The 25,657-nt window shown below is 40.0% G+C and overlaps 1 protein-coding gene across 34 annotated transcripts in view; it reads left to right on the forward strand.

The window, feature by feature from the left end:
• Positions 1–25,657, forward strand: part of FAM227B (family with sequence similarity 227 member B) — a 202,296-nt gene that overhangs the window by 173,096 nt on the left and 3,543 nt on the right. For 22 of the 34 annotated variants that reach the window (XR_011528627.1, XR_011528628.1, XM_070580785.1 and 19 more), the window contains 2 exons: positions 23,937–24,014; positions 25,160–25,234. Coding sequence is in view for 31 of the 34 variants with exons in the window: in XM_070580785.1 (XP_070436886.1) it covers positions 23,937–24,014; positions 25,160–25,234 (153 nt within the window). In the remaining 3 variants the exon portion in view is untranslated. Of the gene's footprint in view, positions 1–130; positions 2,401–23,936; positions 24,015–25,159; positions 25,235–25,657 lie in introns of those variants that run through there. The other 12 variants (XM_070580855.1, XM_070580891.1, XM_070580833.1 and 9 more) reach the window with 2 other exon arrangements.

Genomic DNA, 25,657 nt, shown 5'->3' on the forward strand with positions numbered 1-25,657 from the left:
GACTGTGAGCTGAACCTTTGACTTGCTTCTAACAAATAGGATATGGCAAACAATGGAATGTCACTTCTGAGATTCAGTTGCAAAAAGACTGACATCAGTCCTGCTGGACCTTTCTTGCTTGTTCTCTCAGATCCCCCTTGGGGAAGCCAGCTACCATGTTGTCAGCTGCCCTGTGGAGAAGCCCACATGGCAGCAAAGAAGGAAGGGCTCCAGCTGACAGCCAGTAAGAAACTGAGACCCTTAGTCCAACAACCCGTGAGGAAATGAATCTTGCCAACAAACACGTGAGTGAGCCTGGAGGCAGATCCTCCTTCACTTCAGCCTTGAGATCACTGCAGCCCCTGCCCACACCTTGATTGCAGCCTGTGAGGCACCTTGAGCCAACAGTGTCCAGCTGAGCTGCGCCCAGATTCCTGAACACAGGAAGACGCGATGATAAATGTTTGTTGTTTTAAGCAGCCAAGTTTTGGGGTAATTTGAGATACATCCATAGATAAATCACAATGTTTGAGCAAAATCTGATTGAGATGAATCTCTTCAATACTTTTATAGCCCATACATATCTCAACCCAAATATTTATCACTTTGTACTGTAACCATTTGTTTACTTGTTTTTCTCACCGAAAAGAGAACAAAGAATTATTTGCCTCTGTATTTCTGACACTGGGAAAAAAAGTATCTAGCATACACTAGGTGTTAAATAAATGTCTTATAGGTGGGTATAGCATGGTTTTATATAAAGATAAGACCAAATTTCATTTTATTTTTCAACAAAATTAAGAAAACTAGAGGATGGAGACAGAGATAGAAATTTGGGTGTCATTGGTATAAAGTTAATCTTTGAAGTCATCATTATCAGAATGATGTTTTAAAAAATTTATTGAACAGTTACTGTATGCCAAGCACTGTTTTTAAGTACTTTACCTTTATTAGCTCATTTAATTCTCATGTCAACTTCTGAGACAGATACTACTATTGTCTCTGTTTTACAGATAAGGAAACTGAGGCACAGGAAAGTTAGGTAACTTGCCTGAGAGCACTAGAATAAGTGATAGCACCTGGAGTCCATCCTTGGCAGTCTGGTTTTGGAGTCAATACCCTGGAACACTTTGGTACTTAATTGTTTACCTAGGGAATATGTAGCTCCAGAAGAAGACAAAAGCATATTCTAGGCTTTTATGGATAATCACAATATGGTTTAGGGGAGAGGTGGTAAGAGGCAGAGAAGTCAACAGAGGACAAGAAGGGATGGCATATAATGTCTCTCAAATTTGAAGATAAATAGTTAATTGAAATTTCTACAATTGGTCCTGCATTAAATCACTTTAGTAGTTTTTCCTTCAGACATTTAAGTTTCATGACCATACACATTCTATTTCAAAATCCTTTTACTTATTTAATAAGACATTCTTATACACACTTTCTTAAACAAGCTTAAATACAGAACAATATCATATTTGATCACTACGTCATTTTTAAATGAGAGTCTTGTGGAACCGATACATTTAAAAATAAATTTAACATTATAGGTAATATTTCTTTTGATTCAGAGTGATTGGCCAAAGTCACTAGAGGGAGGATTGCTCTATTGTCAATGTTTTAGGATTCACGTGTAAACACTGAGAAGACCGGAGATGCATGTAGAGAGACAGGGAGTAAATGTAATTGTACCTCATAGGGTTGATCATAATTCTGACAGGATTTTTAATGTACATTTGTAAGGAAAATAATAAACTTCTTTATTAGCTAATGTATATTAAATCATAATTAGTAGAAAATATTCACAAAATATTTTTGTGAATGATCTTTTAATTTCTTTTTTAAAAACTTGATCATTTACAGTCATGAGTAAAACAAGAAAAAGCTTTGACTTCTAGGACTCAGAGCTGAAGGTGTAGTGTATCTTTAAACTGTGCAGAATGTTCTACAAAATTTGAAGCTCTTAATTTTCCCTTATTACATAATCTATATTTTTGTAATCCTCCTCAAGTCCTTTATGTGTTGAGAGTAAACTAACAAAGAAATACTCAAAAGTCTAATAATTTTTTTCATGTGAAACACTACTATTTAGAGAAAAAAAAAACCTTGGGAACAAAACGTTGGTGTAGTTTGTATGGGTCTTGTCAAAAAGAGAAGTTTATAGGCTGTATCTCTATTTCTAACTTGAGTTTAGAATGTGCACATTTTGTTGCAGTTTAGAAAAAACTCTGAACTCAATGCAGTGCCATAATGAGTGCACTGTGTTACTATAAATATGTGCTCCCACCATCACACATGCATCACACTCAGGTTTTTTAACGTGTAAAAACTGGAGAGTGGATTATTAAACTCTATAATGGAAAATAATGTCGGATATATCAACATTTGTCCCAGCGTAAAAATAAAAGCTATACAAAGAAATCATCTGTTGTGAATTATCTGTGATGCGGGAGGAGCAAGTAGTCAACAGTGTAAAAGAAAAGGAAGAAACCCTGAGACTCAGGAAAGGTCACCAGCTCTGCATAACACTCCATCTTCACACAGTAAGAGTCCAGCAGGACACTCTTTAGAGCCCTGTGTAACTTCTTTTCACTTTTATTTATAAAAAGATTTCCAATAATCTTTGTCACATGTGCATGCATAGATTTTTTTTCTCACTGACCAATATATGAATAGCAAATTGTGAGTTGTTACTAAAGTCACTATCAATTGTATTTTTCATTTTAAGCTAGTGACATTTCAAGTTAATTAACATATACCAAGGATCTGGTAATCACATTTTTAAAAGGATAAATTAGCTAAAAGGCAAACATCTGAAAAAACTTCTAATCCAGAACCCTCCCATCTACTTATTTTTCCCATAGGGACAAGATAAAATACTTTTTTCCTTCAATTCTTCCAAAATTTTCAGGGTGAAGTGAATAGGAAAGCCTACACTGCTAGGAAGTTTGTTCCATTATTTATGAGATTGTACCAAAAAAATTTAACCCTGACTTTCTTTCAACTACAAAAGTGGGGTGTGGACAACACAATATTATCTGTTAATGAGACCTTTCAGATAATAGAAAGCAGATGTCAGCTTCCTGGCATGGGAGGTATTTTAAAAATACTTTTGTTGAAAACGCCCAGCCCTAAAAACCCTGTGGCAACACAGACTCCCTCCACCAAAACCCGATGGGGGACTGAGATTTCCTCTAGTCTGCAAAGAGGGAAAACAGGGCCTGGGGAAAGGAAGAGAATGAAGAGGGGAGATGAGGAAGCAGAGGAAACCTAAAACCCTCAGCTGCTATGAAGGGGCCCCTTCAGCAGTATAGGAGAAAAATTTGCTCTAATTTGAGCCTATTCCCCATCTGTATCAAGCAGATGGATTGGACTAGATAAATTTCAAGTCCCTTTGAATCCTGAGATTTATGTTTCTGTTGGAGGAATTTGACTTTTCACACCATCAATGGCTGAATTGGTATATAGCTCATTTTTTCCCAGAAATGACAACATTCTCATTTTGGCAACTCACTGCAGAACCAGGTTCTTCTGAGGCTACACTAAGGAAAAAATGCTTAGACACTTTTTTTCCCATTCTCAGCTCTCAGCTCCCCTAAAAGACCCCCAGAATAACATATTAACCAAGTAAAGCTAAGTTTAATAGACTTATTATAGTAAAAGAGAACACCAATTTAACAGAGCTTTGGTGGTGTCTCAAATGGATAAATTCAGGGATGATATTTTAGGGCTTTAGGGCCTGAGTTGTATGATTTTGAGGCAAAGAACTTACTTGGGATTGGGCAGAATTTAATGATACTACGATTTTGGATTGGTGGGCTCAGTGAAAGAAAAGTCTTGAAGTGAGCTTTGATGAGCAAGCTATTTTCGCTGGTTCAAAGTCTTATCTTTTAGGAGAAAGCATTTCCTGGAACAAGTATCTAAGTTATTTTTGCTTATTCTCAGCACTGTTAAACATAGGGACGAAAAAAGTATGCATGCTCTCCAAATTTTTTAACACAGGGACAAGAGTGACCTCAGCATCATAGCTAAATAAGACATCCCTCTTTCATGTCCCCTACCTCAACAACAGCAATTTGACATCCATCCATGGACAAAAGTGCCTCTGTGGGAGCTATGGGAGCCAGCACCATTCACCAAGGGACCCAAGAGGAGTCTCACTCACCCATGTGTCAGGTAACAGGCATGCAGACTTCAGTCCCAGCTATGAACCCTGTAGTGGCCTGTGAACCAGCTCTAGCCTCTCTTTGCCACAGTCCAGGAACCCTTGGAAGACCCTGGCACAAAGAATCACCTACAGGTGAGAGAGCCTTTGTGAAGTCCAGGTTTCCAGTGGAGAAGTTTCAGCACACCTCTGGAGCAAAAATATATGAGTGGATGCCTTGGAGAGAGTAAGAGGAACAGTTTGACATCACCCCTCCCCAACATGGCACAACTTAGGGCCAAGAGAGATCTTCTTGCCCTGTGATTTCTTGCTTGAGGGAAAGTGAGAGCACGTAAGTGAGTATCTGGTTTCCCTCACTGTGTGGTTGCTTTCTAAGAGGCTCATTTCTTTCTTGCCTCATCTAGAGTACTGAATTGTGAGCTGCATGACTTTGGGAGTGGGAAGAGGCTGAGAGAGTGGAAGACAGGACTCTCAGAGGGCATTAAAGGGATGCAGATTCTACTAACCATGTTATAGACTCCATCAAGAAAACTGACCATGAGCCCCTGGGGACACCTCATCCATAGATTACCCCAACTGGCCTGTGGGCACCCTCAGTGCTCCATGTACACACACACACAAACTCCCACCCTGTGGCCAGCTCCTTGTGCACACTCCCCATGGCAATGGCAAGAGCAAGCTTTGACAGATGGCTAGTGAGCACACAGAGAAAGCCTGGGCCAGCCCAAATATGTGGTGCAGGGAAAGACCACAAACTTGAGCTTTTGTGCCACCTTTGGGAAAACAAAAGCGAGGCTGTCAGCATTCGGCCTGGTATCTTGCAGGATTGAGAGGAGGATATAAGCTTAAGAATTCTGCCACAAGAGAGAGCAAGAAGTGTGGAGCAGGTGTATCCGTAGAAGGTCCGAGAAAGCCTCAGAATCCCTAGCAGGGCTGATGGAAGGTATTTCTCTCCCAAAGGAAGTTAGCAAAGGCTAAATGAGGTAACTGTTACCTCAAATACAAAGATAGCAACACAAAATTTAAAGGAACATGAAAATCAAGGGAACATGACACCGTTAATAGATCACAGTAATCTTCCAATAACTGATCCCAAAGACATGGAGATTTCAATTTACCTGATAAAGAATTCAAAATAGCTGTTTTAAGGAAACTCAGTGAGCTACAAGAAAACACAGACAATTCAGTGAAATCAGGAAAACAATACATGAACAAAATGAGAAGTTTAACAAGAAGATACAAATCATAAAAAGGAACCAAACAAATTCTGGAACTGAAGAATACAATGAATAAAATGAAAAATGCAATGGAGAGCATCAACAGCAGAATGGATCAAGCAAAGAAAGAATCTGTAAGTTAGAAGGTAGGAAGTTTTAAAATTATCTAATCAGAGGAGAAAAAGAAAAAAGAATGAAAAAGAGTGAAAAGGCTACTTGATTCGTGGGATACCATCAAAAGAAATAATCTGCAAATTATCAAAGTTCCAGGAGAAGAAGAGGAAAGCAGAGAGCTTAATTAAAGAAACAGTGGCTGAGAACTTCCCAAATCTGGGGAAATATTAGGATATCCAAGTTCATGAAACTCATAGGTTACCAAACAAGCTCAATTTAAAGAGATCTTCTCCAAGACACGTCATAATAAAACTGTCAAAAATCAAAATAAAGAGAGAATCTTAAAAGCAGCAAGAGAAAAGGAACTTATAACTTACAAAGGAACCTCCATAAGGGTATAAGCAGATTTCTCAGCAGAAACCTTACAGGCCAGGAGAGATTGGGATGATATATTCAAAATGCTGAAAGAAAATGCCAGCCAAGAAAACTCTATCCAGCAAAGATATTCTTCAGAAATGAAGGAGAGAGAAAGACTTTGTCAGACAAACAAAGCTGAGGGAGTTCATCACCACTAGTCCTGCCTAACAAGAAATGCTGAAAGGAGTTCCTCAAGCTGAAATGAAAGACCGCTAATTAGTAACATGAAAATATACAACATACTGGTTGGATAATTGTGTTGTATACTGTATTTTACTGACATTAAATAGACACATAGACCAATGGAACAGAATTGAGAGCCCAGAAATAAACCCTCACATATATATTCAATTAATATTTGACAAGGGATCCAAGAATACTCAATGGGGACAGGATAGCTCTTCAATAAGTGATGTTGGGAAAAGTAGAAAATCACATGCAGAAGAATAAAATTGGACTCCTATCTTACACCACTCACAAAAATTAACTCAAAAGGGATTAGAGACTTAAACGTCATACTGAAACTATAAAACTCCTGAAAGAAAACATAGCAGAAAAGCTCCTTGTTGTTGGTCTTGGTAACAACTTTTTGGATATGACACCAAAAGCACAAGCAAGAAAAGCAAAAATTAAGTGAGACTACATTAAACTAAATAGCTTCTGCACAGCAAAGAAAATCATCAACAGAATGAAAAGGCAACCTATGGAATGGTAGAAAATATTTGCAAATCATATATCTAATAAGGGGTTAATATGAAAAATATAAAAGAAATGCATACAACTCAATAGCAAAAAAAAAAAAAAAATCTGATTAAAGAATGGACAGAGGAACTGAATGACAGTTTTCCAAAGAGGACATACAAAAGGCCAACAGGTACATGTAAAGGTGGTCAACATCAATAATCATCAGGGAAATGCAAATCAAAACCACAGTGAGATATCACATCACACCTGTCAGAATGGCTATCATCAAAATGACAAGAAATAACAAATATTGGCAAGGATGTGAAGAGAAGGAACCTTGTACCCTGTTGGTGGGAGTGTAAATTGGTACAGCTGCTATAGGAAACAGTATGGAAGTTCCTCAAAAAATTAAAAATAGAGCTCCCATATGACCTAGCAATCCCACTTTTGGGTATATAGCCTAAAGAAATGAAAACAGGATGTCCAAGAGATATCTGCACCCCCGTGTTCCTTCAGCCTTATTCACAATAGCCAAGATAAACAACCTAAATCTTTGTCGATGGATGAACGGATAAAGAAAATGGGTATATATAGCCAATGCAATATTATTCAGCCACAAGAAAGAAGGAAACTTTGCCATTTGTGACATGGTTGGATCTTGAGAGCATTATGCAAAGTGAAATAAGACAGAGAAAGACAAATACTGTATGATCTCACTTATATGTGGAATCTAAAAAATCCAAACTCATTGAAAAAGAGAGTAGAATGGAGGTTTCCAGGGAAATGGGAAGATATTGGTCAAAGGGGACAAACTTCCAGTTATAAGATGAGTAAGTTCTGGGGAATCTAATGTACAGCATGGTGATTATAGTTAACGTACTGCATTATATACTTGAAAGTTGCTAAGAGAGTAGATCTTAAGTGTTCTTACCACAAAAACGAAATGGTAATTATGGGAGATGAAGGAGGTGATAACTAATGCTGCTATGATAATCATTTTGCAATGTATACATGTATCAAATCAATATATTGTACACCTTAAACTTACACACTGTTATATGTCAATTATATCTTAATAAAGCTGGAAAAGAAAGAGCAAAAAAATAAACACAGGGACACGAAGATATATATGGTGGATACTCTGAAGGCCTAGACTTGCTTCCAGAATACAGGACTTATTTTTCAGCTGCTGGGGGAATCTTGATGGCAAAAAAACCTCAGGTGCTAATGCCTTACAGGGGTTGCCTCAGCTAATGATAATGGCCTCATTCAAGGTCATGCCCTATGGCAGATTATATTTTTCAAAAGTGGTCACAGCAATATCATCCTTCCTGCACACGCTTGTTACGATGGGACATCTCCTATCAAGAGGGAGCCCCTGTGTCCACTCCTCTTGAATTTGGGCAGATATTTGTATCTTCCTCAACCGATAGAATGGGACCTCCAAGGCTAGGTCACAAAAGGCTCTATCACTTCTGCTTTTGCTCTTGGAATGCCCTTAGAAACATCTTCTATGTCAGGAGGAGGTTCAGATCACCATGGCAAGGCCATGCTCCAGCTATCAGCCACAGCTGAGGTTGAGTCACAGCCATCATTAGCCACCAGACATGTGAGTAAGGAAGCATTCGAGATGTCTCCAGCCCCAGCCACCATGTGACCTCAAGTACAGGAAAGCCCCCAACTAAGAACCACCTAGCTGAGCCCAGTCAGCACCCAAAACTAAAGGGATAATTGTAATAAATGATGGTTGTTATTTATGCTGCTAAGTTTGGGGTTGTCAGTTATGCAGCAGTAGATAACTGTACCATGCCCCATTCCCAGGGCAGCCCACATCCACTGACTAATGTGATATATAAAGGTCCCCAAGGTTGGAACCCCTATACCCCAACTCAGGACAATTCTGAAGGGTCATCCCAGCTTCAGAACTCCCTATAGGTCAGCTTAGACTTCCACTGGAACCGTCATCACAGTTCAAGTTCTCCCTTTGCCCAGTATTACTTCCTTCCTTTGCATACCACAGATGTTGATCCCGAGAGCACTCCCTAATAAACCTCCTGCACACTGATTTCCATTTCATGGTCTGCTTCCCAGAAAAGCAAACCTGGGAAGTATGTTTGTTCACAGTATTACTTAACAGAGGGACAACAATGCTGGTTTCGGTTCTCACCATTACAGAGTAAACAATCCATTGACTTCTCACCACTTTTTCTCTGGATCCCTGATAGTCAATTAAATGGAAGCAGAGAAAAAAAATGTACAGAAGTTACATTTTTAAAAAATAGAACATCGTAGTGTGTGGATCTCATTTGCTACCATGAAATGGAGCTACCTGCTCCAAGAGTTTGGGCAGAATTGGCCAGATGGGTTCTCACATCTTCTAGAGTTCATTCTTGCTACAACTTTAACGTGCTCTAGAAACAGGAGTGGTTAAAGTACTGAATTAGACTAACAATTCTATGTCTGGTAGTCATTTTTGTGTTGTTTAGAAGACATTTAAAACTTAAAATCCACTCACTGTAGTTCTTAACAAATACACTGTTCCTACATAGTTCTTATTTCTCCCCTTCATGAGTTCAAATAGATGCAAAGAAGGCTAACAAAAAAATGATCTACGTAATGGATAGTTTCTAAGTGAAAGACAGGAGAGACTGAAAAAAATTCATTGACCGTATATAGAGAGAGGCCCACAATACATGGTTGGGCAGCTAATACACTCCCCAATGTGGTCTCTATAAGAATTGTGCAGCATTTAAGTGCTTACTGCCACATGGTGGCCTTGACAACATGCCTTTAAGGGGAAATGTGATGCATATGGGGAAACTCGTTTCGTGCAGCAGCTTAGGATGTGTCTATCAGCAATCTCTTTGCATCTATTCACTCCCATTTATCTCTACCCTTGGCCCTTGCCTTGGCTTTCCTCTCCTGCCCCAGTCCTCATTTTAGATTCTAGATGTGTTGCCTGCTCTAATTATTATTTTCCAGATACTTCAAATCTTGCTTACTAAGTGTCTGATTCTGCCCCATGACCTGAATGTGCCTTCATTACCTGGTTCCAGACTTCAGACTTTTTCTTGCGTCTCATTTAACAAACATTTGCAGAAAACCTACTGTGTGCTGGGTAATGTGCTACAAGCTAAGGGTATGACTATAATCCCTGCGTTCAAGTAACTTACCTTCTAATGGACTACTTTGTCCATAAGCTTGTCAGCTTTACCCAAGATACAGCCTTTTTCTAGCTTTCCTCTCTTGCTTGCCTGAACAATTTCTCTTCTTCCCTTCTCCTCAATGTCTAAAAAGCTGCATCCCCGTGGCCTTTAAGAAAGACGACACTTGTGGGGGCCAGCCCCATTGTTAAGTTTGGCACATTCCTCTTTAGCAGCCTGGGTTTGGTTCCCGGGCACAGACCTACACCACTCGTCGGGGGCCATGTTGTGACAGCAACCCACGTACAAAATAGAGGAAGACTGGCACAGATGTTAGCTCGGGGTGAATCTTCCTCAAGCAAAAAGAGGAAGATTGGCAACACATGTTAGCTCAGGGTGAATCTTCCTCAGCAAAAAAAGAAAAAAGGTGATACTTGAAAAGGTCTAAGGAAGTACACTTCCTTTGCCTGGAAATGGATGGAATCTTTAGAGAAATGGGTATAATTTTTGTTTATTCTAGAAGCAATCATAGCAACAATTGAAACATAAATGAAGTGCTTGCAGTACTGAGCAAGGGTATCTTGAACAGAGGCTTAGTCTGGAAGAAAAATGGAAAGGAGGTTATCAGCTTGCGTGTCTCCATGGAACTAGCACCAAGGGAGTCTGCTTCTTGGCTACAATTCCATGTAATTATGTTTGTGTACATAATCCAGTATCAGCAGACTTGGAGAAATCCCACCAGAAGGTAAAACAGAGAGAGGAGGGATTGGAATTGGGGAAACTGGAGTCAAAGAAACAAGTCAGAAGCACAGAAGTATGCTGAAGCAAAAGAGGCGCCTGTCAATGTCAATTCTGATCACCATCAGGGGCTACAAGGAGGGGTCAGCCCAGTCTGTCTTTGGCGCTCAGATCTTAGAGAGCTGTTGTCGGGAAAGGAGAAGACATATTCACCCTGAAGCAAATAAGAGAGAAGTTGTCCAAGTTTTAGGAATTATCGAAGGCAAAAGGTACAAAAAGACCAATCAAGGTCAAAAACTGGACTATGAAAAAGGCAAGTTACAATACCCTCAGAGGGATTCTGAGCATAATTTATTTTAAGAGATGGACCATTGGTTCTTACTGTGTAAGCTCAGTTTTGTGGATTTTTTTTTTTTTTTTTTTTTTTTTTTGGTGAGGAAGATTGGCCCTGAGCTAATATCTGTGCCAATCTTCCTCTATTTTGTATGCAGGTCACTGCCACAGCACGGCTTGATGAATGGTGTAGGTCTGTGCCCAGAATCCAAACCTGCAAACCCAGGCTGCCAAAGCAGAGTGCACTTAACTTAACAACTACACCACCAGGCCAGCCCCCCAGTTTTGTGAAACTTTTATCCCATAAAAGACAGTTTTCTTTTCCTCAGTATTCTTTTTTTTTTTTAATTTACCATGTTAACCATTTTTTTTTTTAAGATTTTATGTTTCCTTTTTCTCCCCAAAGCCCCCTGGTACATAGTTGTATATTTTAGTTGTGGGTCCTTCTTGTTGTGGCATGTGGGACACCGCCTCCGCATGGCTTGATGAGCAGTGCCATGTCCACACCCAGGATCTGAACTGGCGAAACTCTGGGCTGCCGAAGCAGAGCGTGCAAACTTAACTGCTTGGCCACAGGGCCAGCCCCCTTTTCCTCAGTATTCTTACACTTTGATAGCTTCTCCAAGTAAAAAGAACTTAACGGTTTTAACTAGAAAGACAAAGGTTTAGACAACCAAGATTAGTATGTGATCCATTCAATGATATTTTATAATGTTATGTAAAACTGCAATATATACTATTTAGACCAAGATTTAAAGAAATATAAATATGTACATATAGTTAGGTATTTATCCTGTTTTTCATCATTCAGAGCTGTGCTGTCCAATATGGTAGCCACTAACCATGTGTGGCTATTTATAAATTAATAAAATTAAGTATAAGTAAAATTCAGTTCATCAGTTCCACTAGTCACATTTCAAGTGTGTGACTATTGGACAGTGAAAATCTCAAACATTTCTGTCATCACAAAAAGTTCTATGGACAGGGACCAGCCCAGTGGAATAGCGGTTAAGTGGGCACCCTCTGCTTTGGTGGCCTGGGGTTTGCGGGTTCAAATCCCAGGCATGGACTTACACACCTCTCATCAAGCTATGCAGTGGTGGCATCCCACATACAAAATAGAGGAAGATTGGCACAGATGTTCAGTCAGCAACAATCGTCCTCAAGAAAAAAGGGGAAGATTGGCAACAGATGTTAGCTCAGGGCCAATCTTCCTCACCAAAAAAAAAAAAAAAAAAAAAGTTCTATGGACAGCACTGTCTTGGGTAAGAAGAAAACTTCAATCTATTCACAGAACTTGAGATGCCAGCTTGAAATATGAGACAGCCAGCACGTACAGAACTTTCTTTTGCCTTGCCATTTGCAGCCTTCTAATTTTTGAAGTTTAGTGGCCTAAGATTACATATTATCTTATTCAACCATTCACTAGTCATCCATCCAACAGAATTACCAAGAAAGTTAAGTTCCCAGCTGAACTCTTAAATTTCTCTTCGCATTTTGCTTTTTTGGTTGGATTTTTTCCCGCTTTTATGCTAGTTTTGTTTAACTTGATTTTGGTTTGTTTTTGCTCAGAGGTAAACTACTTTCATCATCAGGCAGCTTTTTGCTCCGCACAGTATGGCTTCAATCCGTAAAAGACAGCTTGCCACTCTCTGTACATGCTCCCAGGTCAATCACTTTGTAAGTAACCTAAATCTGTATAAAATTCTGTAATTGCCTTTTTACTGTCAGATTTCTGACCCATGGACTCCCTTTACTTAATTCCCATTGATGCTAATATAAATCATTTACCTAAAATAACATAATTCTCATGCTGGGAATTATTTCTTAATTCTTAAAGGACTAGATCTTAAATTTTTTTTTTAAGATTTTATGTTTCCTTTTTCTCCCCAAAGCCCCCTGGTACATAGTTGTGTATTTTTAGTTGTGGGTCCTTCTAGTTGTGGCATGTGGGACACTGCCTCAGCGTGGCTTAATGAGCGGTGCCATGTCCACTCCCAGGATTGGAACTCGCGAAACCCTGGACCTCCGAAGTGGAGCATGTGAACTTAACCACTCGGCCACGGAGCCAGCCCCTAGATTTTAAATTTTTAAAAATATGTTCAAGACATTTACTAGAGTACTCTATAAGCAGAAAAACATCATGGAGGCATAGTAAGATAAAGGACACATCAAGTATTTAAATTTTGCTCTTAGAAGAGAAAAGGAGGTTTTGTTTTTATTTTTAGCTTACTTTTTACTAAAGCTTTTCTAAACTTTGCTGAGGAGGTTGCTAGGTTTCTTCCTTTCACAAACTCTGCCAGTTAGCAGCCGTGCCAAGTTAAAAGGGTTGGGGGGGACGCGCAGGGAATGAACAACATACTTTAAAGAACTTGGGGAACAAAGGGGTTTTGTTTTACATGGGTAAGCATGTGCACGTGTGTTGTAAGCATTTTGCAGCCACCTTGAGCCAGAGACAATTACAAAATTGCTTGTAAGATCCGGCTCTTTTTTCTTACAGACTCAGTTTAAGTTCTAGTTAGGGTTTTTCTTTTCTTTTCTTTTAATGAAATACACAAGACACAAACCACAATTCAGCAAACTTGTTATTAAACTAACTAATGAAATAAATAGAAAACTTAAGTTGCCTTAGGTAATCAGGTTCCAGAGAGTGGTTTGTATCAATTTTTTAGCCACAGTTTGGGCTTCAAATTATAAACATGGCTCAAAGGAAAAATAAGAGGGGAGTAGGAGGGATTTTCATCCCAGATAGTGAGGAAGAGTTCAGTTTTTTTTTTTAATTTAGTGTAATTATGGTAAAGCCCAATTTGTATCAAATAAGAGAAGAAAACTTCATTTTCAAATAGTTTAGATGATCTTTATCATTGAACAAATAAATATTCTTGCTCTATGTATTTTTAGTTAATAAAAAAAATCAGATAAGAAAGCCTTAAATGTTTTTTTTTAAAGATTGGCAGCTGAGCTAACAACTGTTGCCGATCTTTTTTTCCTTTTTTTTCTGCTTTTTCTCCCCGTATCCCCTCAGTGCATAGATGTATATTTTAGTTGTGGGTCCTTCTAGTTGTGGCATGTGGGACGCAGCCTCAGCGTGGCCTGATGAGTGGTGCCATGTCCGCACCCAGGATCCAAAGCAGCGAAACCCTGGGCCGCTGAAGCAGAGCACGCAAACTTAACTGTCAGCCACGGGGCCAGCCCCAGCCATAGCTTTTTTAATGCTTAGAATTTAGGACTAAAACTCAATCTCAAGGAAATATTAAAAAATTGACTAGATTATAATTTTGTGTTCACTCAACCCATTTCTCATCCTAGGAGGTAGGCAGCAAAGGAAGGAGTAAATAAAACTGACACTGTTACTATGGGTTCACCCCATAAAATCGTTGTCAGCCTGTGGCTCCAAGTGATTCTGTGAGATGCACTAAGATTTCAGAAAGTAGAAACCCTATCCTAGTTTAGAGTCAAAGTCCTGTGTATTTAAGGAAAAGTGGGGCTGTCCTGGTGGCACAGCGGTTAAGTGCGCACATTCCACTTTGGCAGCCCTGGGTTCACCGGCCCGGATCCCGGGTACAGACATGGCACCACTTGGCAAGCCATGCTGTGGTAGGTGTCCCACATGTAAAAAGTAGAGGACGGGGTGGGGGGCTGACCCCGTGGCCGAGTGGTTAAGTTCGCGTGCTCTGCTACAGGTGGCCCAGTGTTTCGTTGGTTTGAATCCTGGGCACGGACATGGCACTGCTCATCAAGCCACACTGGGGCGGCGTCCCACATGCCGCAACTAGAGGGACCCACAACAAAGAATATACAACTATGTACCAGGGGGCTTTGGGGAGAAAAAGGAAAAAAATAAAATCTTTTAAAAAAAAAAAAAGAGGAAGGTGGGCAGGGATGTTAGCTCAGGACAAGTCTTCTTCAGAAAAAAAAAAGAAAAAAAGAGGAGATTGGCAGCAGTTAGCTCACGGCTAATCTTCCTCAAAAAAAAAAAAAAGAGAAAAAGCCAAATTGACTCCTTTTGGTACTTACCTCACATGTATAGTCTTTATTCCTATTTTTTATAGTTCTCCTGTCTCCTACTTCAAAAACTGTCTCTTGTCATTTCTTGTTCCTACTGATTCCTTAAAGCCAAACACTGTGTCTTACTCATCTCTGTGCCTTAATGCCTAGTAAAAGTCCTGGCAAGTTTGTTGAATGCTTTTTTTTCATGCTCTACAATAGATTTATTGAGTGACCAACTTTCATAATAGTATTCTGGAAGTAGGCCAAGACAGTGGAAGTTAATAAAATGGGAGACATAAAGAAATTTTTCAGAAATGGATTCATACCACTTTAATATTTATATTTCAAAGGTTATAGCTTAGAAGGAATATATGAGGATTTTTAAAAATTATTTTATTAAGGTCATATTGGTATATAACATGGTATAAATTTCAGGTGTACATGATTATATATCAGCTTCTGTATAGACTGCATCATGTTCACCACTAGTAGTCTAGTTTTTATCCATCACCATACACATGTGCCCCTTTACCCCTTTTGCCCTCCCCCCACCCCCTTCCCCTCTGATAACCACTAATCTGTTCTCGTTATCCATGTGTTTGTTTATCTTCCACATATGAGTGAAATCATACAGTGGTTGTCTCTCTCTGTCTGACTTATTTCACTTAGCATAATAGCCTCAAGGTCCACCCCTGTTGTAGCAAATGGCAAGATTTTGTCTTTTTTTATGGCTGAATAGTATTCCGTTGTTATATATACCACATCTTCTTTATCCATTCACCCATTGATAGGCACTTGGGTTGCTTCCACATCTTGGTATTGTGAATAATGCTGCAATGAACATAGGGATGCATAAATCTCTTTGAATTGTTGATTTCATGTTCTTTGGATAAATACCCAGTGGTGGGATAGCTGGGTCATATGGTATTTCTATTTTTAGTTCTTTGAGAAATATCCATACTGCTTTCCATAGTGGCTGCACCAGTTTGCATTCCCACCAGCAGTGTATGAGGGTTCCCTTCTCTCCACATCCTCTCCAACATTTGTTATTTCTTGTCTTGTTAACTATAGCCATGTTGAATGCTTTTAGTTAAATCTGTGTTAATATTTCCAGTAGCCATCTTCCCTCAGTTTTCTAGACTATGCTACAAAACTGCTGCTAATGACATGTTAAGTAATGAAACTTACTAAAATGGCAGCCCTATTTCTACACATAATACCAGGCCATACAGAATCTGAGTGAGATTCCAACAGTGGTACTCTCTCCTGTAGAATAAGGTACATGTGTTTTGTTAATAACTTTTTTTAAATTTCTGTGTACATGGCTATGTTGTGGATGTTTGACACTCTTACAAATCTAACATTAAAATATTTAGAGTGTAAGCAAGGGTAAACATTGAGCAGAAGATAACAGCTCTAAAATCAGTTTGGGCCATGTACTAATGAGTTATTTCAAGACTTTAGTTTTTAGAATTAAGAATTAAATGAATTCTGGTGTATAAAGGAGAGTTTGGCCATGGCTTGCTGGTTAGGTTCCTTTTACTTCTTATACAATAGCATTATGTGTAGAATGGGTACCTTGGCCTTAAACCTGGTAATCTCATGAGCAATTCTGAGGATACCCTGAGGAATATGTCTAAGGGATATGAGGTTACAGCAAAGCCTCCAGCAGCCTGAGTCTAGGACAATGCTTTTGGCAGATAAGAGCAAAATTTGCCTCTGGGCCATTCTTTTCCTGAGTCTCATACACACCCAAGCTCTCAAAGACAAGGTACTTCCCTTCTAGAAACCTCAGTTTCTTCATCTATAACATAAGCAAATTGGACCCAACGATTTCTCAGGTCCCTTGTTTCTCTAATACTCTGATTCTAAAGGAAGATCAAAGGCCCCAGGGTTTGAATTGAGGCCCCTAGGATGGCTACAGGTCTTGGTTGGCCACATCCCAACCACAGCTGTTGTAAAGTCTCAGAACAGGACCATTTTATTTGCACACAAGTGACTCCTCCATTTAGTGGCTTGCCATGTCACCTCCACGTAGCAGTGCATGAGAAAATGAAGCGTGAAGACAGTTCAGACGTGGAGTTGGGAAACATGTTGCCACAGTCATCCCCAAGGAATCGAATATAGCCATTTCTCATGATTTGTTAGCTTTAAGTACTCTATTTTTCTACAGTTGGGATAAATTGATGGCTTTAAGTGTCTGAAGAGAATAAAAATTAGGATAGTCATTAACAGACATTAACAGGAGTCTGCTGAAAATTATCTTCATTGAGTCCTGCAAGAAAATGCTGAGGTCTCAGTCAACATCAACATTATACAGCCAGAACCTCATTACACAACACAAATATACAATTGTGATCAAATGTTGTGAACAATGAAAATGACTTTATAAAAATATATACCCAGTTCATTTCAATAATGACATATGTTCAAAATTAATAACTTATAAGAAATAAAACATACTTCTTTGTTTCGATACCAATAGTATATGATGAATGTGCGGGGCAAAGAAAATCCAATTAGTTCAGGGTGACAAATGTATCATCTGGCTCACAAAAATTTCATCATGGAAACCATACTTAAGATCACAATGTAACTTTGTAGAAGGATGAGACTTTGAAATTCTAACAGGCACTCTGAGAGAGAAATTAAATATTAGCAGGAAATAGCTGCATGCAAATTAAATTTCAGTAGCTCAAGACCATCTATACTTTAGGAAAAGTGTATTATTAGTTGTGCTAATCAATCTACAAGAATGATTCTTAATTTTGTGTGACTTGTACTCAGAGAAGATCTTAGACTTTCAGTCACTTGATGTAGCAGGAGGAGTAAGACAGGCATTCAAGTGGCCTGATACCTTCAGGTACGGCCTGTCCCGGGAAGATTGCCGAGCCTTCTCTTCTAACGCTGCTGGACTTCTTCACAGTCTGTGACAGGCAAAGGGGGAAAACCTAGAGATGGAAATCATGCATAACTGAGATTGCAGGCTTCCTGCTTATGTAACCAACAGGACCACTGCCTCTTCTTCAACCATGTGCATCACACCGGTCCCAAGCCAAGCAAAACATGGGCTATCTTTTCCCAGAATTCAGAGGGACCTGAGCTAGGAGAGACACAGGCCTCCCTTGCTAAACTCTTGGGGGGGTAATGTCATCTTGGTACACAAAATTGGAGAAGAGAGGAGAAATTGGTGATTTCATATAAGAAAACCCAGCAGTGTTTGCAGCATGCTGTCATCAGGGCAATAGAACCCTCCATATGTACACCTAGTGAAATCTTTTGCAAACGTTAAAATAATTATAGTCACGTGTGGCATAATGACATTCCAGTCAACAGTGGACCAAATATATATGACAGTAGTCCCATAAGATTAATACCATATAGCCTAGGTGTGTAGTACGCTATAGCATCTAGGTTTGTGTTAGTCCACTCTATGATGCTCGCACAGTGACAAAATCGCCTAATGATGCCTTTCTCAGAATGTATCCCTGTTGTTATATATAAATATAGCTATTACTTTCTAAAGATCTGATAAATCCTTTAATCCATTTTAATGTATTTGATTTAGGAAAAACGTTAATGTCTAGGGCAAAACTTTTCCCCTCAATATTTCTTTAAGAATTTTAAAAGTTTAAACTGTTGTTTAGCAATTTAACTTTATAAACAATTTTTAAGTACATATTTGCATATGACAGATGGAAAGACATGTAGAAAATTGAAAATAGTTTTAATTTTTGGAAAGTGGAATTATGGGAGAATTTTTCTTTTTTGATTACATCAATGCTGCTAAAAACATTCTTTGTACAATAATATTTTCTAAGTCTTGCTGAAACATTCATCAAAATGAATAGATTTTGTAAGGTTTAGTTTTTCTCTGCTTTAATTATTTAAAGTGAAGCTTCTACTCCTCCTCTTTGGATTTGAGGACTGATGTATCCTTGATGTTGTCATTCATTGAATAGTCAAATATATTACTTATGCACAATGAAATCTCAAAGCCAAAGTTTGAAAGAAACTTGGATCCAGCCTACGGAAGTTTTATTTTGAAATTTTACCATTCAGACTTGATTCATATCAAGAAAAAGCTGTAGTTCATAGGGACACTTATTCCAGTAATGTCATTTAGAAGATCCCTGAAGATAATTTGTACAATGTGATCAGAACTCACAAATGTCACATAATTCCCAAAGACAATGCTGTATTTCTGACCATAAGGTGCCAGAACGATCAGTTGAAAACAGGAAATTCCAGTCGATAATTGGCTATTCAATAACAGCTACTGTTCAAATATAACCTACATCACTATGAAATTTCTCTCCCTGAGTGAACGAGCTGCCCTCATGAGCACCCTGAAAACAGGACTCGAGCCAAAGTGAGGCCCTCACTGGGAAGAAACTTCTTGGGATGGCCTCTGCCAGGCAACAAATAGGACTGTGTGGGGCAGAGCTATGTTCATGTAAGTGAAGACACCATTCACCCTTTCATCTTGTTAACAGCCTCAAACAGAATTCTAGAGACATGGTGTCTAAAGAGCCAGTCACAGTACCTGGCATGTGTTGGATATCCAACAGATGTTAATTTCTTTCATCTCCACTCACTCCATTCCCAACTACTGCCCTACCCCCTCACCACCAACTGAAAACCAGTATCTTCAAGGTTTCTTAACTTTAGCCCCCTACAGTTTGATATACTAATGAAGAAGCAGGCTAACTTGATAAGCTGGTCCAAGGCTTTCTTGGGCCCAAGTCTTTAAATGCTGGGAGAAGAACGGCACTGTCAGCCTTCTGCACAGGTGTTGATTGGGCATGGGATGATTTGAGAGCTGGTCACCAGGCAGGACTACCTGACCCAAACTGTCACCCTCACTGCCAGGCTTGGTGCCCAAAATTGTTCGCTTAGATATTCCTTAGGGTCTATAATATTATTCCAGTTTTCAGGACACCCATTTAAAAATAGCCCTGAGTTCTATCAACTCCACCTTTAAAGCATAGCTTGAAACTCTCAACTTCTCTCAATTTCCACTGTTCCTACCCTAATCCAAGCACCACTACCAACTCTTGCCTCAACTACAGAAATAGCCTCCTAATTAGTCTCACTTTTTCTCCCCTCTCTACAAGCCATTCACCACATAGGAGTCAAGGCATGACTCACTAAGTCGCTCGTGTAAAGGCTTCCAATAGCTTCCTATTGCACTTTATCATGGGCTACAAAGCCCCTTAGAAGATCCAGCCCCACTTATCTCTCTGATTTCATCTCCTACCACTCTGCTCTCCCTCGCTCTGCTCCAGCCACACTGCCCTTTCTCCTACTCAAATGTGATGGCAAGCTCCTCTTTCTCCCTATCTAACGTTGTGCCTCCCATACACATTCCCACTCTCTTCTCACGACATCCTATTTTACTTCCCCATAGTACTTATCACTGTTTAAAATAATCATTTGCTTATATTCTGTCCCCATCACACAAATGTACACACACGTGCACATGCTCCAGATTGTGAGCCATATGAGGGTGGAAACCCTGCACATCTTGTTCACTGTTAAATCTGCAGGGTCCAGAACAGTGCCTGGCACACAGCAGGTGCTCAGAAAGTAATTGTTGGACAAGTAAGTGTATCACCCAGTTTGGTGGCCCTTTCTTGGTCTTCAGATTGACCTTTACGGTTTACTTGACACTTCTCCTTAAATAGCTCCTCTCCTTTGACCTAAGTGACACTGTATTTTATCAATTCCAATATCTTTCCAGCCACTGGTTCCTCCCCTCCCTTCTACTGTTACCCCCTGAAATGTAGTCTTCCTCAGGCTTCTTTCTTTAGCCTTCTTTTCTCTCTGCACTCTCCCTCAGAGTCTCATCTATTCTCAGTTTCAACTGACACCTCTGAAGAGAGTCCCTGAATTCATATTCCCCATTGCTCTCTATCTACCTTGAGAGAGTTTCTAATTGAACATGCCCATTATTAAAATGCCTTCTCATCCCCTATAAAACACCCTTCAAATTGACAGACTTCTCAATCTCTATAGAATGATTCCATCATTTTCCTAGTCATATTTGATCCCTCCTTTTCCCTGTCTCTTATCCAGCCCCCATATCCAGTTGGTAAATAAACTCTCTCCTTTATTCCTTTGCAAAATCTCAAATTCCATCCTACACTCTCCAAGCCTTTTGCCACTACCATAGTGATGGGTCTGAACTTAAATAGCCTCTCATTCTACTTCATGGAGAATCAGAACAGGAGGAGAGCTACAGGACCATCTAGCTCAGTGCCCACACTTTATAGATAAGGAAAAGGGGGGCCAGCCTGATTAACTTCTACAAAGGGTTCCTGGACACAATTCCAGAGTTTCTGAGAATTCAGCTCAATTCTGACACTATCTACCCAGAAATAGAATCAGATTCCACGGGTACAGGGCTCAGTCCCAAAAGACTGCCCTCCACTACAGATGCAAGTTGCAAGCCCAGGTTGTTACCTGTGCTTCTGACCAATCAGCTACAAACTGGAGGTTCCAACAGCCCCCTCCAGCTCAGGATGCCAATTACAAGTCCAGGTTGTTACCTGGACTTCTGACCGGCTGGCTATAAATGAGGTTCCCATGACCCCCTCCTTGGGTTCAATTAATTTGCTGGAATGGCTCACAGAACACAAGAAAATCTGTTTACTCACTAGGTTATCAATTTATTACAAAGGATATTAAAGGATATGAATCAATAGCCAGATGAAGAGATACATAGGGCGAAGTCCTTAGCAAAGGAGCTTCTGTTCTTGTGAAGCTTGGGATACGGCACGGTGGCACATGGAAGTGTTCTGGTTCCCCAACATGGAAGCTCTCCAAAAAAGGGCTGGGTTCTTACAGAGGCTTCATTGCATAGTCATGATTGACTAAGTCATTGGCCATTGGCAATTGATTCAACCTCAAGCCCCTCTCCCTTCCCCAGAAATCATGGGGTGGGACTGAAATTCAGTTCCAATCCTCTGATCACAGGGCTGGTTCTTCCGGCAACCAGCCCCACTTTTGAGTGGGGTCCAAAAGTGACCTTCATTAACATAAACAAGACACCCATTTCACCTTTATGGTCCTGAAGCCTTTTCAAAAACTGAGGACGAGAGACCAAATATTTAACAAAGGATGCTTCCACTGCTCTTATGCTCAGGAAACTACAAGAGTTTTGGGAACTGTGAGCCAGGAACTGTGGATGAAGACCAAATATGTCTGAGAAATATATATTCTCATTTGCTCTTCATCCAGAAGTCCAAAATATGTTTCTCATTATCGCAACTACCTTGGTTACCATGGCCCTAGATGATGAGTGTTGACCACAGTGCCAAAACTAGAGCTCAGTCTCCAGGGTGGCCCTCTCTCTCTAATCTGTGGGAAATGTGGCCTCTTCATTCCCCAAGGAGAAAGGAAGAAGTGAGAAGGTCCCGAAAGAAGAGCACCAAGAGAGAATATGATAAAGGGCATTGAAGATACACACTTTGTTGTTGTCACAATTTCACTTCATGCTGGCCCTCATGTCTTGAATGAGTCCTTGAAGTTGATAATGAAAACATTTTCATTCCTCATGTGTACATGCAGTTGTTACTATTGGTTTGCTTCCTGGGGAGGCCAGACGTTGTCAAGGCACTGATTTGATTTTCACCTACATAGTGCAAACAAACTTTTCATTGAGTTATTAGTTCAGGAATCATATACCATTGTGACATTAAATAGTAAAGTCAGGCTTATCTCTTTCTTTAAGGAAAGCCATATTCTAAATCCTAGACATGATTAAGGGGAAAAATAAACTTGGAATGCATCAATAAATAACAGCAGACTTCTTTCTAAAATCTATTTCAGAGACTTTCCATCCTGTTTGGGATAACATAATCATCTAGACCCTCTCAAACTCTGCATTTGGTAGGATGAAGTATGGTCGGCTATCAACACTGCTTTCCTCTACAGTCAGTAATGCTGTTAAGGAGCCTACTTAAACAAGTTCTGTAGCCAGCACTCTGACATTGCAGAGAAAGTAGTCTTGAGTGCGCAGAAAACCAGGTGTTCTTTTCCTTGACTCCAAGACCTTGGTGTTCAAATGATAAGTGATTGAAGATACTTCCTGAATAGTTTATAGAGTTTCATAGGAAAGACATAAATTTCATTCAGGTTTACTGGGAGAATCTTCATTGTGGAGCCATTCATGTTTTTCTCAATTGAGATACAATACTCAGGAAATTAAGGTCAGAAAGTTAAATGTCTATGTGGTCCTGTCCCAGGGACCAAATCCATGGGTTTCTCCTAACATTCTTATACCATATAAATAAGATTAAAATGAGCATCAAGAACAGCCTTTGAAATAGAGCATGAATGTTTTTAAAATGAGAAAATTGCATTCAGAGAAGGCTAGAGATAATACTGAAGCGTGATTCAGGATTGGGGTGGGGCCATAGAAGGACAGTTTCATCCCCTGTGTTTTGGTGATGAGGTTTTAGACTCCCTATTTTATCAATGAGGCTAAGGTCTTCTCTTAACACAAGCTGAGGGCTGCCTCCTGGAGTTGATTGCCAATTGCTGCTTCAGAAGGAGTGTCTGCTTTGCCAGACACAGACCTGGGTTAAGACCAGGGTTAGGAACACAGCCACAGGCTGTACCAGAAACAGATGGACAAGAGCCCCAGCCTCAGTAACCACGCACTTACACCTTGGCTTACCATCTTTCTTCCGTGCAGTTAGCAGAGGCCAGGCTAACTGAGGCAGCCAACACATGCTGCCAGTTACCTCCAGAGCCTCTCAGAAGTCAGGAGACTTTGAGGTTCTCAGTATATGTAGAAATGAAGAAATGACTAAACAGGATTACAAAAATTTTGGTATATTTTTAATATTTACATTTAACAAATTGCTGATTTTAAAGCACACCCAAAATACTCATAAAAAATGGTAATTACAGGATTTATGAAACTCTTAAATCCTAGTGTACTATGAATGGTGTGGTCCAAATAACGGGTTGCAAGTTTAAAGTGGTCTGATGGGTACCGTCTTCTTTTGGTCCTCACAGTGTAACTCCAGACCCTCATGACTGGGAAGCCCAGGCCAGATGGCTCCCTCTGTCCCCCTGTGAAGGATACTGTTTACCTCTCCCAAATGTTCCTAATTGGAAATCTTTCCTTAACCATAAGCCTATCACACCACCTGCTCCAACTTACCGTGATATTATAAAGGAGGCAAAAAGACAATTTGCAAAGAACCAAAAGGATTTGAGGATGTAAGTTGATGCCATACTATTGTTAAATATAAAATCGTAGACTCTTTTAGAACTAGAAGTGATTGTAAAAATCATCCACACCAATCTCCATGTTTTACTGATGAGGAGAGTCGCTTCTGAGCATGTTATGGTCTTGGAGATTCATTTCAGGTAAGTGTCAAGGATGTATGTTGTAAGCACGGAGCCATGGCAAGTGTCAGGGATTGAAGGAAGGAAGGAAGCTTTGCTGTGGAGTGGTTGGGGGTGCATCCCACTATGGAGAGGCCAGGAGAGAGCTCCAGGGAATAGAAATTGAAGTATTATCCATTTACAAAGATGAGTCCTGGAAGAAGAACAGAAAGGTTGTTTGCAGTAGAAGGAGCTCCCTGGACCTGGAGTGGTAGTGAGGAAAGCAAGGCAGGGAGGTCTTTTCCAAAATGTTTTCTTGGGAAAACATTTTCAGTTGTTTGTGCTTAATTAAAATGATTACTCGTACCCAGTCATGGTATTCTCATGTGCCAGAAAGCTAGAAATGGCTTAATGAGAAGATATCCATCAATTCTTATGACAACAAATTGGTAGAGTCCAGTTCTTCTGTCCTTGATATCAAGGTCACTGCCTAGAGGCTCTATTGCTTTAAAGGGAAGACAGGATGGGTATCGTCCCCTTTGGGTACCTGATGCTGTTCAGGAAACACATCAAAGAGAGATAAATGGAAGAGCAGCCAGCTAGGTCCTATCCAGCAGGCAGAACAAAAGTTTGAGCCTCTGCTTTCCGGGGTGCCCTTTCTTTCCCACCCGCCCACGTTTCACCAATGCCAGTGTGCAAGTGCATGCATGTGCACACACACACACAGCCCTTTGATTTCCTGTGCTCAGTGGGAGGAATAGGGATGGACACCTTGTAAGAGGGCCCCTGTGGAAGCAGCAAGGTGGAGTCCAGGCCATCCTCAGGTGTCAAGGGTGATGTCTTTGGCACGTGTTCATAAGAGGGTATGTGCTGGGGGATTCCTCACACCAAGTAGTGCAGAGGGAGGGGTCGTTGAAGAATTCGTTTGTAAAGGATTTTCAGTGAGATGTGGAAGTCAGCAAATTGTTTGTTTATTCTTTCCCAATTAGAAATGCCTGCTTTATTTTAAAACTTAACCACAAACTTTGATTTTATAGGGAAAAGCACAGAATTAGTGAAGAAATAAAACTCCTAAGACAGCGGCAGGAAAGAATTGACAAGGAGCTTGACAGGTTTGTTTCTTATTCAACTTTGTAGTGCTTAAAAACGTCTTAATTGAACAAATATGTTACATAAAACCACAATGGGTTTATTATGTAAAAATACATCAACTCGAATATCTGCAAAGAGGGGTTCTACTTGCCAGTTCATCTGGAGGAACACTTCAGCTTCCCTTATCCACGTAATCACCCCTGCTAATTTAATTAATTGTTAAACATTATCATCTTCGTTTACTCCACCAGACATAAGACTTAAGCTGAAGTCCTTTTAAAAATATTACTTGAATGAACAATTGGTGACAAAAATCATGATTCCTGGATTCCTGCCCTCAATGTACTTACGAAAGTCTAGTAGGCACCCTCCCCTTTGGCCTTTGCCATCTCTCTCTTTCCCCTGCCAGCCCCTTTATATTTCTCACTCCAATGACACTCCTT

This window comes from Equus przewalskii, chromosome 1 (genome assembly GCF_037783145.1).
Source record: "Equus przewalskii isolate Varuska chromosome 1, EquPr2, whole genome shotgun sequence".
In the NCBI taxonomy this organism is placed as follows: domain Eukaryota; kingdom Metazoa; phylum Chordata; class Mammalia; order Perissodactyla; family Equidae; genus Equus; species Equus przewalskii.